The following is a 17,473-nucleotide window of genomic DNA, read 5'->3' on the forward strand; positions in this document are numbered from 1 at the left end:
GACAGGCACCAGCCTGGCGAGTCTTCTAAAATCCACTGTGGCTGAGTGGCCGTGTTAGCAGGAAGAGGTCTTTGCTAGGGGCTTCCAGTTGGCCCTTCCTGACAAGATGGCCCTGGGTCTGGAGGTCCATGTGGGGATCCTTCCAGCTGCTCTGTGTCCCACCTGTGCATTTGGGCGTGGAGGGGTGACCCCAGGTGGTGTCCACAGCAGGCCCACTACAGCAGAGCAGCCCAAACGTCATTGACTGGCCACTGCTAGCCCTTGCCCTGACTGGTGTCCTTGGGGGCTTTGCTGGTCTTGAGGAATTTGCTCTAGGCCAGTGCCCACTGACTCCCCCACACTGTGAATCCCCCTCCTAGTGCACAGCAGCCAGGGAAGGATCGGGGGAGGTCGGCCTTGCCCGAGTGCCCACAGCCAGCCTCCAGGCACCCCGCATCCCTGCACCCCAGGAGCTCAGGCCTGGGCCCTGGCTGAGGGCTGGGGCTGGCAGCATCCCCACCACGTGGTGCCTCGGGCAGGCTCTCAAACCCTGGAGCTGGAGCATGTCTCTTTCTTTCTTTGAACTTTCACAAGTGCAGTCTTTAGCGGACTGTCCATCTGCCTCAGTCCTAGGGACACCACATCAGTCGTCCCCCCAAAGCCTCTGGGGCTGACCATCGTGACACCTCTAAGATGGCCTCCCTCTGCCACGGCAAGCACGCCTGGGGTTAAGAGCTGCCGTGGGGACTCTGCCCCAGGAGGCCAGGGACCAGCTTCGGGGAGGCCCTCCTGCCTCAGCCCAGCTGAGGCACAGTAGCCATGCCCAGGGGCTACAGTGGCTCTGCCCTACCCTGCCCATGTCCCTGGTGTCCACGGCCTGGAATGAAGGCCTCTTCCTCCAGTTGGTGGTCAGAGTCCACACAGGGACCTCTTGTCCATAGATCCATGCCTGGCATGCGCAGGGGTGTTGGTTCCGGGAAACAGGATCTCAGCTTCCCTTTGTTGCAGGAAGCAGGCCGGTTGGGAAGCAGCAAGCCACCCTCAGAGAGGAGAGCTGGGAACTCTGCTGTGAGGGGCGGCCAGAGGAGAGCCAACCCTTCCACGACACTCACAGGTCCTCGTCTTAGGCCTGTCCTATCACTGGGCTTTTCTCCTCTTTAAAACATTCCTAGTCTAGAGGCTGAAGCCCGTGCAGGGCCTCTAACCTGAAGGTGCTCACAGAGACGGACGGGAGGACCCGCTCTGCTCCCAGGCATCGCCCACGTCCAGAGGACGCCGTCAGAGCCCAGGGCAGTCATCCACCCCCCAAAGGTGGGGACGTGGTCCCTCAGGCTTCCTGGAGAAAGGCTGGGGGGACTGACCCCGCCCCAGGCCCAGGTTTCTTACCACAGTGGTTTTGTGCTTCACGTCACAACCAGGTCTGGTTTGGCCATCGCACCTCGACACCTGAGAGGCCTCTGCAGGCGGCTTGGTCATGTGGAGCTGACAGCAGACCACGGCCGGGGAGGGGCGTGCGGAGACCATCACGAGGCCAGGAGGGAAGTCCTGTGGAGCCAGATGAGCCCTCACCCTGCAGCTGTCCCCAAACAGCTGGTCACCTTGTTACTCTCTTCACTTCCACATTCACTTGGACAATTGCTATTTAGAGGCACTGGCTGCCACAGTCCTTTTCTATCCCCTAATTGCCACCACTGAGGGACCTGCCCAGGTCCTCCTTGGCTAGTGACAGATCTGCTTGGGCTTCTTTGTCCCCCTTCTCCTTCTTGAAAGATGCAAAGTCACCCATTTCCACTGCTTATGGTCTAGAAATGCCCTCCTGATTCCCTGACAGTGTGTTGTCCAACGAGGAACAGCCGACACTCTCCCTCCGAGAGCCCCTGGTTCCGCCCTCTGTGTTCTGTGGGTTCTTTAACTTCCGGGTTGGGAAGGGTCCCCGGTGGCCTCGCCCGCTGCCCCGCGGGCCCTCTGACCCTCTGGTCTCTTGGGCTGCTGTGTGGACCCATTCCCGAGGAGCCCGGCTTGGTCTTCACTGCTCTCCAGCACCTGCTCTGTTGTCCGCAGGCGCTGGCCCACTCTCCGTGGCGCCATTTCCTGCGCCCTCACCCTCCTCTTCGCCCTCAGCAGCTCTGACTGCCCACCCGCCCCCTCACGTCAGCCAGGCCTCTGCTCACCCTGCCGCCTGCACGGCCCAGTTTCAAAGAGGGCTTTTCCCCTGCCTCTGACCCAAGGCTGAAGCGGACGCCTTCTGAACTCCTCCAGCTGGCTTTAATGAACCCCTGGGCACACACGCTGTCAGGGCCCCTCCCCCCGACCTCGGCTGCCTGCAGCGTGGCCGACCGGTGCCTGGGTCTCGGCAGCCACTTTCAGCCTGAGTGGAGCTCCCTGCAGGCCCTGTTTTCTGGTTCAGGAGTCGGTCTCTCCGGCACTCTTGGATGCTGAAGGAATCCTTCTCCACATCACCCTTTTTAGTCACCCCACTCTGCAAGCCCCCAGACCAGGCTGCAGGTCCCCACTGGCCAGCACCGTGTGTGCCTCCTCAACTGACGGGTCGTCCCTGGGCCCACAGCCTGCATTCACCCGAGTGGCTCAGTTTCTCCACGTGTCTAACTGAGGTCCTCGCTGAGCTCACACCTGCAGGTGGCAGTGTCTGCACATGCTCTAGCTGCCATCTTGTCCCATAGCTTGGAAGCAGCACCCTGTCTCCCTGCCACCAGAGTTGAGGACCTACCTCTGGCTTCGGGAGCAGAGCCATGGTGGGGCCACAGTGGGCAGCCTGGGACTCTGTGGGATCGCCCTGGAGGGTCCTCTTGACCACCTGAGAGGAGGATGCTGAGTTTGGAGCTGAGGTGGCCTTCTGGGCCTGAGGATCCCCCTGTCCCTGCACCCCAGTAGCAGAGGTGGCCAGGAGGGGCAGGGCCACAGGGAAGGGCAGTGGGGCCTGCGGCCTTTCCCAGCTTTTCTGTCCTGTGTGCCTCTTCCTTTCCCAGATGGCAGCCTCGCTGTCCCCGGCCCTGTCCCACCTTCTTCCAGCCATGAACTTGCCTCTGGCTTTCCTGAGAACCCAGGGTGCCAACCTGGGGGTCCTGGGCTCCTGTTCCCAGGGGCAGCCCCTGCTTTGCCCCTGCACCTGGCCCTGCCCCTGGTCCTGCCCCTTCCCTGCCCCTGCCCTGCTGCCCCTTCCCTACCCTGCTGCCCCTGCCCTGCCCCTGCCCATGCCCCTGCCCTGCTGCCCCTGCCCTGCTCCTGCCCTGCCCTGCCCCTGTCCTGCTGCCCCTGCCCTGCCCCTGCTCCTGCCCCTGCCCTGCTGCCCCTGCCCTGATGCCCCTGCCCTGCCCCTGCCCTGCTGCCCCTGCTCCTGCCCCTGCCCCTGCTCTTGCCGCTGCCCTGCTCCCCCTGCTCCTGCCCCTGCCCCTGCTCTTGCCCCTGCCCTGCTCCTGCCCTGCCCTGCCCCTACCCTGCTGCCCCTGCCCTGCCCCTGCCCTGCTGCCCCTGCCCCTGCTCCTGCCCCTGTCTTTCTGCCCCTGCCCCTGCCCTGCTGCCCCTGCTCCTGCCCCTGCCCTGCCCCTGCTCCTGCCCCTGTCTTTCTGCTCCTGCCCTTGCCCTGCTTCCCTGCTGCCCCTGCCCTTGCCCTGCTCCTGCCCTGCCCTGCCCTGCCCCTGCCCTGCTGCCCCTGCCCTGCCCCTGCCCTGCCCCTGCCCCTACCCCTGCCCCTGCTCCTGCCCTTGCCCTGCCCCTGCCCTTCTGCCCCTGCCTCAGGGATCAGGCCCTAATGGCCTCTGTCCTGCCAGCCATGAGTCTGCCGGCCCATCTTCAAAGCGCGTCCTCGGCCAGGTCCAAGGCTCCCTCTAGGGCTTCCTCCTGCTCACAGCTTCCCCTCTTGATGGGAGTCAGATGGTATGAAGGTCGGCTACACCACGGTCCCTCCCAGCTGGCCTTGGTGGCTCGCCTCCTTCCCTCTGCTCCCTGGCCCACCAAGACTCCTGCCTGGCCCTTGTCACCGGCACAGGTGCTGCAGTCACCAGGCGGGCCTGAGGTCTGGGATGTCACTTGAATCATGACTCAGTCCCGCCTCCCTCATCTGTGAACCAGGATTGGCAGGCTGACTTCAGAGCTGCTGGATTATGGGGGGCCTGGAGAGGGCCTGGAGAGGGCCCAGAGCTGGACTTGGCAGGAGACGGGGGACCGCCGTCATCCCGGCTGTCCCCATCGTCCTCCTCATTACCCTGCTGGAGACACTCCCTCTGTCACCCCCTGAGCCAGAGTGCTGCTTGGGTCATGCACAGAGCTGAACATCTGGGCCGTGATGATGACAGCCACAGACACCCGCTCTGCTGGGCCAGCCTGAGCCAGGAGCACCGGGGACAGGAGGGTGCTCTCTGCCAGCGGGCGCTGTCTGTGACCGTCTAACTGCAACGTCATTGGAGGGCCAGTGGGCTGGGGACGCATGCCGTCAGACGCCTGGGCTGGCGCTGCTCAGGGCCTGGGGTTGGCAAGGCTGAGCCCACCCGGTATAGAGAGCGCCAGGCCCCCGCTGCAGGATGCGAAGGGAGGCTTCCCGGGTTGGGACGTGGCAGGCCCTACAGACCGGGGACTGCCCTGACAGCGATCACGGCCACCAGTCCCACTGGACAGCAGTGCTTGCCCAGCACCCTGCAGCTGGAGGCTGGTGACTCCGGAGCAGGGGTGACTGCCTGACTCACCAGGCAGCGCTGGGCGTGGCTCCAGCCCTCAGGGAAGGAGCCGGGTCCTGGGCTTTGCTCCTGCTGAAGTCTGGTTGCCGGGCCTCCCCAGGACCTGCCAGCAACACATCTGTGGCCAAGCAGGGGTTGTCATTGGTGCGCCTGACACATCTGGGCGCCTCAGGTAAGGGTGGCAGAAAGGCCTGGCTCAGGGGTGGCTGAGTGGCTCAGGAGGCAGTGGATCAGGACGCCCTCGGGGGACAGGCAGTGCCAAGGTCCTCTGGGAGGAGGGGCGGCTCCAGGGTGCCGATGTGGGGAGGATGGATAGCAGCCTCCCTGCTCCTGCCAGGGCGGGGCCTAGCCCGTCTAGGTTTGGACAATGGCCTTATCTGCTCCATGCTGATGCTTGACTGTCACATGACAGTGGCCTTGTCTGAGGCAGGTGCTCGGTACACTGATGGGCAGGGGACGGCCCATGCCCAGGGGGGACCTGTGGACACTCTTCTCTTCCTCAAATTCAGAAGGGGCTCTGGCCCTGACCTTCCCGTATCCACTCTGAAATGGGTGCCGGCAGGGGTGTCCTCAGGAGCACTGTCCAGGCCGGTCCCCAGGGGGGGACAAGTCCTTGGCCTGCGGGAGCTGGCTCCCTGACAGCTTCCAGAGGGGCTGCTGCAGGACCCAGGGCTCTGAGGCCAGGAGTGGACCCTACAGGGGATCCGCAGAGCATGCGGATGCCCTCCCTTCCTCCCCTGGTCCCCTGCTGCCCTGTTGGGCCACTGCCCGCTGTAGGGGCTGCCGCCCTTTCTGCCTGGCGCCCAGCATGAGTTGAAAGGACCCTGGAGTCCAAGGGGACATTTGAGGACTTTGACGCTGAAAACCCGATTTTGCCTCATAAGGACGTGTGGTGGCATCTGTGAGCGTGTGTGCAGGTGGCTTCCCCTCCGCCCGCTCCCTCCACTGCTCCATGCCCACCAGGGCCATCCTGGGTCACAGCGGGAGAGCGTCTGGAGGGATCTCCCTCTCCCAGGCGTGGCCACACCTCAGACCTCACTGTTCCTTGCTGCAGGGGGACCTCGGCCTGTGGCGAGTACTGGACCCTCCCCAGGCCGGCCGTGTGAGGGCACTGTCCTGGAGAGGACGCCTCCTCTGGGCCCACGCTTCCTGGTCCTGCCCAGGCGGCCCCCAGTGCGGCCTCTGCCCGCTTCCCTGCAAAGTGCACTTAGCACTTCCCTGCAAAGTCCACGGGGCTTTCAGGTGTCTGAACCTCTGTCCCCGTCCCTCTCCCCGTCCCTCTCCCGTCCGTTCCTGCCCCTCTGCTCCCCCGCCCTCCATCTCCAACCACGCAGGAGGAGAGTGAGGAGGAGGCACGAGAGTCCAGGGGAGGCTGCCCTTGAACCCTCAGAGAGCCACAGTCCTCAGCCACCAGGGACAGCAGCCAACCACCAGAGTGCCCCGCAGGTGGGAGAGCCTCAGTGTCCCAGCAGCTAGAGGCCCTGGCAAGGTCCTGTAGGTGTGCCAGTCCAGCCAGGACCTCATGGCAGCCTCCGCAGCCTCTGTCCAGCTGACAGGTTGGCGGAGGCTCTGGCCTCCCAGCAGTGGGGGCAGGGGTGCCCCCGGGTGGAAACACGGGTGGTGTCACGTCAAAGGCCAATGCCATCTGCAAACTCCCACCTCAGGACTGCCCCCTGCTCCCCTCACAGGTCCTCGGACACATCGTCCCTGGCGCCACGACGGTAGGCCAGTGTGTGTGCAAACTTCAACATCGAAAAACGTCCTCATAGTAAGGCAGAAGCTGATCAGACCCGTTTACTCTTTGTTAAAAGCATCACAAATTATTCGTTGGTCTTTTTAAAGGAAAAATAAGAAAGAAGGCATCCCCTGTTATGTGCACACACTGCGTGGGTCCGGGGCCTGCTCAGACAGCACCAGACACCAGCGCTGTCACGCCAACTCCAGGTGCCCCGTGCACCTGCAGGCCAGGCGCGGAGCTCAGTGGACGGCCAGGTAAACGCACAGACCCCCGTGCTGATCCCCCGGTTGCGGAGATGGGAACACACGGGAACATGGGATGCCACCATCCTCCCAGGTTCTTGGGTCCACACCCCCGAGAAGATCTTAATACCAATGATAACATAAAATAGGAAAAACACAATTACCAAGGGGGACCCCACCCAACAGTGAGAGAATTAAACTGAGTGGTCGAGGAGGGTCGGAGGCGTGCAGCTGGCCACCCGCAGGCCCTGGTGAGCCAGGGAGGGTGTTTGCAGGGATCCCGAGCTGACCTGGGATCGGGGCCTGGGTGGGCTGAGTGTGAGCATGGCTGTGTCCAACACGCATGGCCAGTGGGCACAGATGTGCTGGGTGGGGGCCGCGGCTCGCAGGTCTCCACATAGGAGCGCAGACTGCAGGCTGGGGGTGGGCACTGGCAAAGGTCTCAGGTCACAGCCTTGACTGGCACTTGGCCCCTCCCCAGGGAAGAAGCTTCTGGAGGGGCTCTGGTAGCCCAGGTCAGTGGGCAGGCAGGGTGGGGGCAGGCTGGGCACAGGTGGGACACCTCCACCCCCAGGCCCGTCCCTGCATGGCTGCCTTGGTGACTGTGATCCCCGAGTCCCATCTGTGACAGGAGCACCCAGATGCCAGTGCATCCACCCAGCAAAGACCAGGTGCCCGGAGGCTGAAGACCTCTCCCTGGGCCTCCCTGGTCATGGGCCACTCCTGGGGAAGACAGGCGGACACCCCAGGCTCCGGCAGGGTGCAGAGGACACTGCTGCCCTGCTACAGGCCCTGGTGTGGCCACCAGAGAGCCTGGCCTGGGCAGGGAGGGGAGGGGAGGAGGAGGACAGTGAGTTCCCAATTCAAGGCAAAAGGTGAAGTGCCCGCTGTCTTCTGGAGGCTGCGTGCTGCCGAGGGCTGGCTCCGGGGCCACCCTGCTCCATCTTGTCCTGACCCTGGGAAAGCCACCCATTTCGGGCCCATCGCCCACCTTCACCTGGGGGGGCACACTCCCAGTGGCCCCTCAGATCTGCCCTACGCCTCCTGGTTGGCTCTGCAGGAGCCCCCCAAGTTGTAAGGGGCACAGAAGGCTGTTCCGGCTGTGGGGGGCCCGCCCCTCCCAAGTCCCTGGAGCCGCGGGGCAGAGCTGTGTGAGGCTGGGCAGCGCCAGCAAGGAGCTGTAGGCTGGGGTCCCTGTGTCCCCACCCCAGCCCACTAGGGAAAACTGGCCCCTCTGGGCCCAAAGGAGCCCTGGGTTCTAGAAAAGGGGTTCCAAGAACGAAGCTCTGACGGCAACCAGATGCCCACCACTGGCCATGAGAACAGGAAGTTCAACCAAAGCCCCGGAGCCAACGCCACCGAGAGGGAAGCTACGTCATCTGCAGCTTAAAAAGAGGACGATGGCAGGAAGGCCTGGAGGTGGTGCTGGGAGCTCTGGCCACAGGGCCCAGGACTCCGGGGCTTCTGCAGGGACAGGAGCTGTAGTGCAGCGTCTGCGTGGGTCTTGGGTCTCGGAGCAGGGCCCACCCGGTGGGCTCGCTCCCAGTCTGGCTCTGGACAGGCCAGCGGCAGCCAGGAGAAGCCAGGCCTTGGCTGGGGCAACAGGTTGGAGTGGCCTGGTCATGTGCATGGGGCCAGGGCCAGAGACACCCCAGAGTCAGGGGTGGGGACATCGGTGGCTCTGTGGGCCTGTGTCCAGGAGGGTCAGGAGTCAGCTGGGCTGGCACCCCATGGGCCTGGTGGACTGGGATTGGGCAGAGGGAGCAGTGTCTGTCCCGTGTGGGGATGGTGGAGGAGGCGGCCTCCTGCAGGTCTCCGAGGGGACGTGGTTCCAGCTGCACTCGTGGCTGTGCCCTCCAGGGAATGACCAGTGGAGGAGAGTGTCCCGGCCAGACCCCGCCACATCAGCTCACCAGGTAGCTGTGCATCTCCCGGGAGTTGATGCTCAGGACCACGCCTGAGTGGTTGCCTGGGGAACACAGGAGAGGCCACCGTGAGCTCAGGCCATGGGCTGGGAAAGGGAGAAGCAGGCCGCGGGGGTGCCAGTGGGGTCCTGGGCAGCACGTGAGCCGGCATGCAGTGGGGACCCCAGGTGCCTTCAGCCAGTGCCAGTCTCAGGTGGTGGGCTCTCCCCGCTGCTGGGGGAGTGAGGAGGGGGTGTGCCTGGCACTGTCACAAGCAGTGGGCACCCCAAGGGTTGTGAGGTGAGGCTGTGCCCACTGACCTGCACGGGGGCCACCCCTGGCATCAGCAGCAGGGGGGTGCAGGAGGGGCTGAGGCTCCGCCCCCTCCTGGCAGTGGGAGCTGCAGCGCACAGAGTGGCAAGGCAGGGGTGGGGGGACGGGGCGAGAGCAGAGAGTGGGGTCAGAGGCTGGTCGTCAGGTGGTCCTGGGGGCCGTGCTAGGACACCAACGAATGGGGACCCAGAGCAACTGCTGGCAGTGTATCTGCCTGCCCAACTCATGAGACTCCCTGCACTGCCCGCCTGGCCCATGTGCCTGACTGTCCACGAGAGACCGCAGCAAGGGTCTCTACCCCCTGGACCTGGTCTTGCTATTTGTAAAATTCTGGTGCCCCTGGCACCCTCTGGGAAGGACCCTGGTTGGGGACGCCTGGTGCACGCCAAGGGTGTGGTTCAAATGGTTATTATGTTTGGTTATTTTCCGGGGGCTTAAAAGCAGGCAGCTGTCAGAGGAAGCAGCCAGGCTCAGGACTCAGGTCCACCTTCCTGACACCCCGTCACCAGGGGCTGAGACCCTGCACCAGAGTAGGACCAGCTGGCAGGTTGGCGGAGCGCTGGCCTCCCAGCTGTGAGGGTGTGTGGAACCAGTCATGGGGACAGGTGGGGCCAGCAGGAGCCCAAGACCACCTCTGCCCGGGGCAGGGGACAGGCCTGTGGAGGGTCCTGGGGCCTGCGGAAGGCACTGTCCAGAGCCGGACGCTGTCTCCCATCACCTCTAGTTGGGCAGTGACCTGAGAAGGTTGGTCTCAGCTTTCCATCTGAGGAACAGGACACCGGCATCTGCCCAGGGCTCAGCTATGTCCTGATGGGACCTGGCACCAGGTGGGCACCCAGAGGGGACCCAGGCATCTCGCCCTGATGAGCAGCCCTGGGCCGAAGGACTTGGGAGATGATGGGGATCCCAGAGGGGGGGCAGACCCACCCCTCGAGGAGCTGGAGGAGAGCCTGGGCCTGGGGGGACCCGGGGCAGCCCCTGTGAGTCGTGTGCCCCTGGGCCAGCAGCGCCACCTTCCCGAGCCTCCCTCCTAGTTAAAACTGAGGCCGTGGTTGCTAACTGGCATCGTTCTGAGGGTGGAGGGCACTCAGTTCACACGCACGTCCCCTGGTCGGGGGTAAACCTGAATGTAGCAGTGACCACGGCTGCAGTGGGACTCCTGGACACTCTGGCAGGAGCCTTGAAGCCACGGGGTGGCGGGTTGCCGGCCGCCTTGGAGGAGGCACAGAGGGGTTGTGTGGTGGGAGCAGGAAGGGTGGGGCATGGTGAGCTTGGGGTCCACCTAGACCCCAACTCCAGCTCTGTCCCCCGTGAGTGGCGACCCGGGGCCAGTGCAGTTCATCTCTGTGCCCAGGCTCACTCAGAGCCAGCCTGGCTCCTGAAGGGGCCCAGAGCAGCCTGGTCCTGGCCGCGGGGCGCCTGCCTCAGCTCTGCCTGCTCAGCTCCAAACCTCCAGGAGACTCGGAGGCCCTGGGGTCCTCAGCTGCCCCCCTCGCGGAGAGGCAGAGCTGCCGTGAGCTTGCCTTGCCAAAGGGTGCCATGGTCCCCACGGTGCAGCCCTGCCGCTCCCCCAGCGGGGGCACCCACGTCCCCACCCCTGAGTAGGGAGAGTTCTGGGGCCTCACCTGACCTCCAGACTGCTCCCTGCCTCCCCCTAAAGCCCCAGGGTCTGCCTTTGGCTGCGGTCTCGCCTTAGGGAGGGGTCTGGCGGTGTAGAGGCCACGGGGAGCCGTGGCACAGCCCTGTGTCCAGGCCTGGGCCCTGCATCCAGGCGCCCCATGTTTTGAGGCTTATCGTGGAGGCCGGCCTCTTGTCCTCCCTGCCTCTGCTACCAGGCCTGGCGCCCTCAGCTTCCAGCAGCTTCTCATGTCATCCTGGGGCGACGCTGGGAGGCCCCACCGTCCCCGTGCCAGGGAGATGATGGCCCAGGGTGACCCACTGGCAGGGTCTGCCTGGCCCCGCATCCTGTGTGCTTTGGGCCAAGAGGCCTGGAAGGCATCTAAGGAGGGGCGGGCCTCAGGGCAGGCGCCAACTGGGAGCGGGGTCCTGGGGAGGGGGCTCACCCTGGGTGGCGCCCTGCACGTCCTCGCTGTGGCTCACGGGACTCGTCATCTCCTGCTCCTTCTCATTGTGCATCTGGGCATACACGGTCCTGCCCGGGCGTTTCCTGCTGGGCAGAGGTGGCTGCTCAGCTGTGCCCAGCCTCAGCTGCCAGGACCCGGCCCCTCGGGAAGCAGGTGCAGACAGCCCCGAGGGCTCCGCTCAGCACCCAGAAGCCCAGCTCCCCGTCCTGCAGGGCCGGTCAGAGGTCTCAGGGAGACACGGCCGAGTGACACAAGATGGTGATGCAGGGCCTGGGCCCGACCCTTCCTTCCTCCTTTTCTTCCTCCTGCTCCCGAGTCCCCTTTACAGTGAGGAAACCAAGGCTCCAGACGGGGAGGCACTGGCCTGAGCCCCGGAGGGCAGTGGCAGGGCAGGGTGGTGGCCCCGGTCTGTGGCACTGACCCACAGTCCCCTACCCCCTATGGAGCCACCTGCAGTGAACGGGTCCTCAGCTGCTCAGAAGCAGAGACCTCAGCACCCACCAAGGGGCCCTTCAGAGCGCTCCAGGGCCCGCAGCCCTGCCTCAGCCTCCCGGGTGTCCTGGCCGGGGCGGGAGGGAGGCGGGAGGAGGACCCCTGGGCATGGAGTCGGCCCTCCTCCTGCAGACCCCACTCGGGTGACTCCCCCACCTGTGAAGGGCACGTGCCCTCCCTCGGGTGGGTGGAGGTGGAGGGCGCCCGTGGCCCTGCGGGCGGAGGGCCTGCATGGGAGAGGCTCTTGGGGTGAGTGGTGGCCCTCTCCCCAGGGCCCACGGGTGACAGATCCAGGAGGGGCAGGCTCATACCACCTCCCGCCATGGCCCTCTGGGGGCCACCACTCCAGGGGTCTCCCCAGGTCTTCCGGGCAGCAAGGACAGGGCCCAGCGGCCGAGGACTCCTGGCGGCCTTGCCTTTTAAACTTGTAGAGGATGAAGGCTCCCACTGCGAACAGCCCGGTGACCGAGAGGACCACCACGGCCCAGTAGCCGCCGCCGCCGCCCAGGCTCTGAGAATCTGTAAGCAAGGCACCAGGAGGGGACAGCTGAGGGCCAGCCCTGGCCGGGCCGGACCCAGGAGGAGGGCTGATTCTCCCAGTGTGGCTAAGGGGCGGCGGGTCTCGAGGGACCAAGGAACACACACTCTGTGGCCTTGGAAGGACCGGTCACTCCCTTCCCAGCCCGACTCCTGCTGTACACCGTGGCCTGGACCCACTGTTAGCTGGGCCCTCCTCAGGGGGACACCACTGCCTCCAGGCTGGTGGGCGAGGGCTGGGCTTCCTAACGGTGTGGTGTCCGCCCAGGGGAAACCCAGCTACTGCACAGATTCCTGCTCCAAGGAGGGGCACACGGGGGTGACCCGTGTGAGGGCCGGAGCCGAGGTCCTTGAGACCCCGGGCAGGGGTGTGGACCCAGGCAAGGGCCCCGGGCTGCGCTGGTTGGGACAGACGGGCTCCTCAGAGCTGGACGCCAGCCGCTGGGAGTGTGTGGGCAGAGGAGGGCCCTGCCCGGGTCCCAGAGTGATGCCCACCGGGGCCCCGCTGGGCTCTCACCTGAGCTGGCGTCCCTCAGGCCCACCAGGACGCGGAGGCCTCCCCGCAGGAGGAAGCTGATGTGGTGTGCGCCCAGCGCCTGGTGGATGGCCGAGAGCCTCTGAAAGCAGAGGGGCAGGAGGGTCCCGCGGGGCCTGGGGCAGGCAGGGCAGTCAGCCCGCGGGTCCAGGCCCCACCTCCCGAGCCCCAGCGTCCTCCTCCGTGACATGGGAGTGGCACCCCGCAGCTGACTTCCAGGGTCACCACTGACTGGACACACGGGTGGCACACTCGTCCCTGCCTCTGCAGGGACGCACAGGACGCAGGGCCACCGAGTGTGTTCCGGGGGCTGGGTGCTGCGGGAGCCCCGGCCTCCCGCGTTGGCGGTCAGGGAAGGCTCCCCAGAGGGGGGAGGCCGGGAAGAGGACAAGGCGGACGGGACCCAGGACTCGGGCAGGGGAGTGGACCCACCCGAGGGGAGCCCGCGAGGTGTTTCTGGGCTGTGGGTGAGGTGGGGTGTCGGGAGCTGGAGAGGGTCTCGGCCAGGCAGCAGCCAGCCTGTCCATCTGGGACGGTGCACACGGGGTGCTGGCGCACAGTAGGGCTCCTCAGCTCCTCTCACCTCTCACTGTACCCTGACCGCCCATCAGCGCTGCCCAGGGTCTACCATTCCACGTTCCCGGGTCCCCGTGGCTCTGGGCTCAGGAAGGTCCTCCCAGAGCCCTCGGAGCCGTGACGGAGCACAGCCTGGGACCCTCAGCGTCCCAGCTCCCGGCTTTGGGGAAGAAAGGGCTTTGTCCCCCCCTGAGCACCAAGTCCCAGCGGGTGACTCTTCCTGAAGCCCCTCAGGGGCCTGGGACACCCCCGCCCACTCCCACAGGTGGTGGCCTGTGGCTCTACCCTGCCCTCTGCCATTCGATCGCCTGCTGGCCCTCACAGCTCCTCAGGGCTCTCCCTGCGCAGGTGGTGCAAATGGCCTGGGAGGTCCCCCACCAGGCCCCAGGCACCGAGGCTGGTGTCCCTCAGGCCCACCTCTGGAGGACATTCTGAGGGCCGGGTCAGTGCAGCCTGGACATGCACATGAGGTTCCCTGAGGAACCCAAGGCCAGCTCCCTGCTCAGGGCGAATGAGGGGTCCTGACCCTAGGGTGGGGACGGATGCTCCTGGGCAGTGGGACAGCTGTCCTCCATGCCGCCCCACACCCCCTTCCCCTCTGGGGTGCGTGATGCAGGTAAGGGGGACGTCACCATGGCCTGGATTGGCATGTCCCTGGTGGCTAGGGGTGGCGAGTGTTTTTCCATGTGCCTTTGGCCACTCGAGTGTCCTGCTGAAAACTGTCCGTCCAGGTGTGGCCCTCTCATTGGCCTGTTTTCTTGCTCTTGAGCGAGATCCTGCGTGTCTGGGACCCAGCCGCTGGCGGATGGTGAGGGTGAGGACCCCATCCTCTGGCCTCTCACTGCCCGCTGCCTTCCCTGCTCTGCAGAGGCTCCCGGCCTCACGTCCCCCTCTGCCTCTGTGTGAGGCCCACCCTGACCGTTGCTTGCACCGCGTGGAGCCTGCGCTGTCCTGGGTCTCCCGTGAGTCTTCCATCCACTTGGGGTTGACATGTGCATGTGTTGTGAGCAGGTCCACTTTACCCCCTGCAGGTGGACGCAATGTCCCCAGCACCATTTACTGCAGAGACTGCCCTTCCCCATGCGTGGTCTCAGCCCCTGTCAGTCAGCTCTGCTGCTGTGACCGAAATGCCCCGCAGGAGCCATTAGAGGGGAGGCAGGGCATGTGAGCTCATGGTCCCCAGGTGCAGCCACTGTCGGCCAGGCAACGACTTTGGGCCCAAGTGGGGCAGCACCTCCTGGTGCAGGGCCCAGTGCAGGGCCAGAAGCAGAGAGAGAGAGAGGGGGAGAGAGAGAGAGAGAGGGGGGGGGGGGAGGAGAGAGAGAAAGAGAGAGAGAGAGAGGGAGGGAGGGAGGGAGGGAGGGGAGAGAGAGAAGGGGAGAGAGAGAAAGGGAGAGAGAGAGGGAGGGAGGGAGAGAGAGAAGGAGGGAGGGAGGGAGAGGGAGAGAGGGAGAGGGAGAGAGGGAGAGGAGAGAGAGGGAGAGAGAGAGGGAAAGAGAGAGGGAGGGAGAGAGAGAGGGAGGGAGGGAGAGGGAGAGAGAGAGAGGGAGGGAGGGAGAGGGAGAGAGAGAGTGAGGGAGGGAGGGAGAGAGGAGGGGAGGGAGGGAGGGAGAGAGGAGGGAAGGAGGAAGGGAGAGGGAGGGAGGGAGAGGGAGAGGGGGAGAAGGAGGAAGGCAGAGGGAGGGAGGGAGGGAGAAAGAGGGAGGGAGGGAGGGGAGGGAGGGAGGGAGGGAGGGAGAGGGAGGGGAGGGAGGGAGGGAGAGGGAGGGGAGGGAGGGAGGGAGGGGAGGGAGGGAGGGAGAGGGAGGGGAGGGAGGGAGGGAGAGGGAGGGGAGGGAGGGAGGGAGAGGGAGAGGGGGGAGAGAGGGAGGGGAGGGAGGGAGGGAGAGGGAGAGGGGGGAGAGAGGGAAAGGGAGAGGGAGGGGAGGGAGGAGAGGGAGAAAGGGGAGGGGCCTCAGGGAAGAGGCGCCTCCCCAGGCACATCCCAGTGACCTCCCCAGCCACACACCCCTGCACACAGTGACACCCAGTCAGTCCCTTTAAACTGGGACAGGCTGACCAATCTCTCACAATCCTGTCACCTGAGCACACCTGCACTAACAGGAGCGCTGCGGGGACAGCTCACATCCAAACCACAGCAGCATCTTTGTTGGCCGAGTGCGCGTGGCCTCCTCTGGGCCTCTCCTGCCCCTGCCCTGTGCTTCGACACCATCTTGGTGCCGACTCAGCTCTGTAGCTCCGTGTGCTTTGGAGCCAGCCGGTGTTCTTGGTAAGTGTGGGGTTCTTACAGGTCCCCAAGGTTGTGCACTGTCACCACTAGCTCTGGACCTTCTCATGACCTCCACAGGAAGCCCTGCCCGGAGCCCTCGTTCCCACCCTGGCCACCCGCAGCCCCTGGTCCACTCCTCGTGTCTGTGGACCCACACATTCTGGCATTGCATAGACTGGACGCTGGGTCTGTTTCTGTGCAGCCGCCCTATCAGACCAAAGGGCTCGGGTTCATCCCCCAGTCCCCTCCCAGCCCGGCCCGGTGGGTCAGTCCCTCCACGTGGGCCGTCTGGCCGTCGCTCTGGGGCGAGACACCGCCCGCTCTGGAGGCTGGATGCTGCTGTGCTGATCCCAGGTGGGTCGCAGCTGGGGGCTCTCCCACGTGCCCCGGCGCCCCCTGCAGTCAGGCCACACGGCCACCTCCAGCCAGTGACGTGGGAGGTCAAGTGAGGTCACCCTGCAGGGCGGGCAGCCCTCCTCCAGCCCTGCTGCCCTGGCTCAGTGACCTAGGAGGCCATGTGACCTCTGGAGGAGAGCCACAAGGCAGACCACGTCATTGTAAGAAATCAGCCTTTAACGATGTCCTTGTCCACCAGGAACGACCCCAACCAGGCACGTGGCTACCAAGCCCTTGGCCGTGCAGGGAGGACCAGGGTGGCCAGTGGCTGCTGGACAAACCTTGTCACTGGTGAGGCTCCTCTTCCTCGTGGGCCTGGGAGGTGGCAGGAGCACGTACAGGTCAGCCAGGGTGGGCAGCCCTGGCCTCACCACGGTCACCAGGAGCTCCTCGGGGACACTGGTTTCCTGCAGGGACAGACAGGCCACTTTAACCCTCTTCTTGTCCTCATCCCTGACACAAGTCAGACCCCAAGCACACCCGCTGCCCCTTCCTGGACTGAGTCCTGGTCACTTGTCAGGTAAGCCATTCCTGTCCATCAGGGAATGTGGTTGGCCCTCGAGCCCCAGGTTGCGCTGTGCCGCCTCCTGCCCCTCAGCCCCCCCAGGCCTGCTCCCTGCAGCCCACTCCTCATACCACAGCTGAGGGCAGCCCCCGCTAGTGAGCTGCAGGTGCTGGCCAGTCCTTCACCTGGTGCTAACCTGGCGCACCGGCCGCGGCCTGGCCCTGCGCCTCCTCCGCCCACTCTCCCTGCCCCACCCACCGGGGCACAGCACCGCACTCCGCCCTCGGCCTGCTCCTGGGGTCCTGCCTCGGGGCCACTGCCGGCCCTGCCGGCTGCTGAGCTCCTGTCCCCGCCACCCCGCCTGGAACCACTGTGCCAGCCTTGTTCACAGGACAAGCAGGGGCAGCAGGGGCAGCCTGTGACAGCCAGGGTGGCCCTAGGCTGGGCTTTGTCTCCCTGGGGCCACCTTCTGCTGTCCTGGTGGGCCACCTGCTCTGCTTTCCGTGAGCAGGGCCACATCTGCTCTGCCCTGTCCCCAGCACCCATCTCGGTTTTAAAGAGACTCTGACCCTCGGGAGGACAGTGACTGGACGCAAGCTCATAGCAGACTCTCCACAGGTGATGGCTCCCGTCCCTGCCCTTTGAGGTGACCCTCTTTTCCCGCTCCCCACCCAGCCGGCCTGTGCCGTGGCCCCACAGCCCTTCCTGTCCTGGGCCGCGGCTGCGGCTTCTCTGGAGGCAGAGGCCCTGGGTGGGAGGCTCTGGGCCCCAGCGGGCACCTTGGAGAGCAGCCGGGTGACCACCAGGCCCACGTCCTCCCTCCACTCTGGTGTGCTGGGGTTGTAGGCATCCAGGTCCTTGGAGAACTGCAGAGGCACCACCTGGAATTGGTCTGGAAGGAGGAGAAGACAGGAGCGCCGGTCAGTCCTGGACAGTGGCTCTGACCCCTCTGGGGAGGGCAGCCAGGCCAGCCCTGGCTCAGACCCCAGCTGCTGTCCCCATGATCTGGAGCAGGACAGGGCCTGGCTCTGTAATTGAGCCCCTGTGAGCCGGCTGTGGCAGGGCGTCCGGGCAGGGCCACCTCACTGAGGTCCACGTGATAACAGAGGTCGCAACAGGGACAGGCCCCTGGAGGAAGGCAGAGCTGGTGCCCAAACCTGGTCTTGCCACAGGTGACTGTGTCAAGTCACTC

General features: G+C 65.4%; 1 protein-coding gene across 3 annotated transcripts in view; it reads right to left on the reverse strand.

Annotated features, from left to right (window-relative positions):
• Positions 1-6,439: 6,439 nt before the first annotated feature.
• The window catches only part of Sorcs2 (sortilin related VPS10 domain containing receptor 2), a 325,891-nt gene continuing 314,857 nt past the window's right edge, over positions 6,440-17,473 (reverse strand). Inside the window, exons 22-28 of one of the 3 annotated variants that reach the window (XM_078020968.1) lie at positions 17,061-17,173; positions 16,058-16,183; positions 12,518-12,617; positions 11,880-11,982; positions 10,951-11,054; positions 8,875-8,954; positions 6,440-8,619 (exon numbers count right to left, since the gene is read on the reverse strand). In XM_078020968.1, coding sequence (XP_077877094.1) covers positions 8,596-8,619; positions 8,875-8,954; positions 10,951-11,054; positions 11,880-11,982; positions 12,518-12,617; positions 16,058-16,183; positions 17,061-17,173 — 650 coding nt within the window. In that variant the 3' untranslated portion in view covers positions 6,440-8,595. Of the gene's footprint in view, positions 8,620-8,874; positions 8,955-10,950; positions 11,055-11,879; positions 11,983-12,517; positions 12,652-16,057; positions 16,184-17,060; positions 17,174-17,473 lie in introns of those variants that run through there. The other 2 variants (XM_040292139.2, XM_078020969.1) reach the window with 2 other exon arrangements.

The sequence above is a fragment of the Ictidomys tridecemlineatus genome, chromosome 9 (assembly GCF_052094955.1).
Source record: "Ictidomys tridecemlineatus isolate mIctTri1 chromosome 9, mIctTri1.hap1, whole genome shotgun sequence".
In the NCBI taxonomy this organism is placed as follows: Eukaryota; Metazoa; Chordata; class Mammalia; order Rodentia; family Sciuridae; genus Ictidomys; species Ictidomys tridecemlineatus.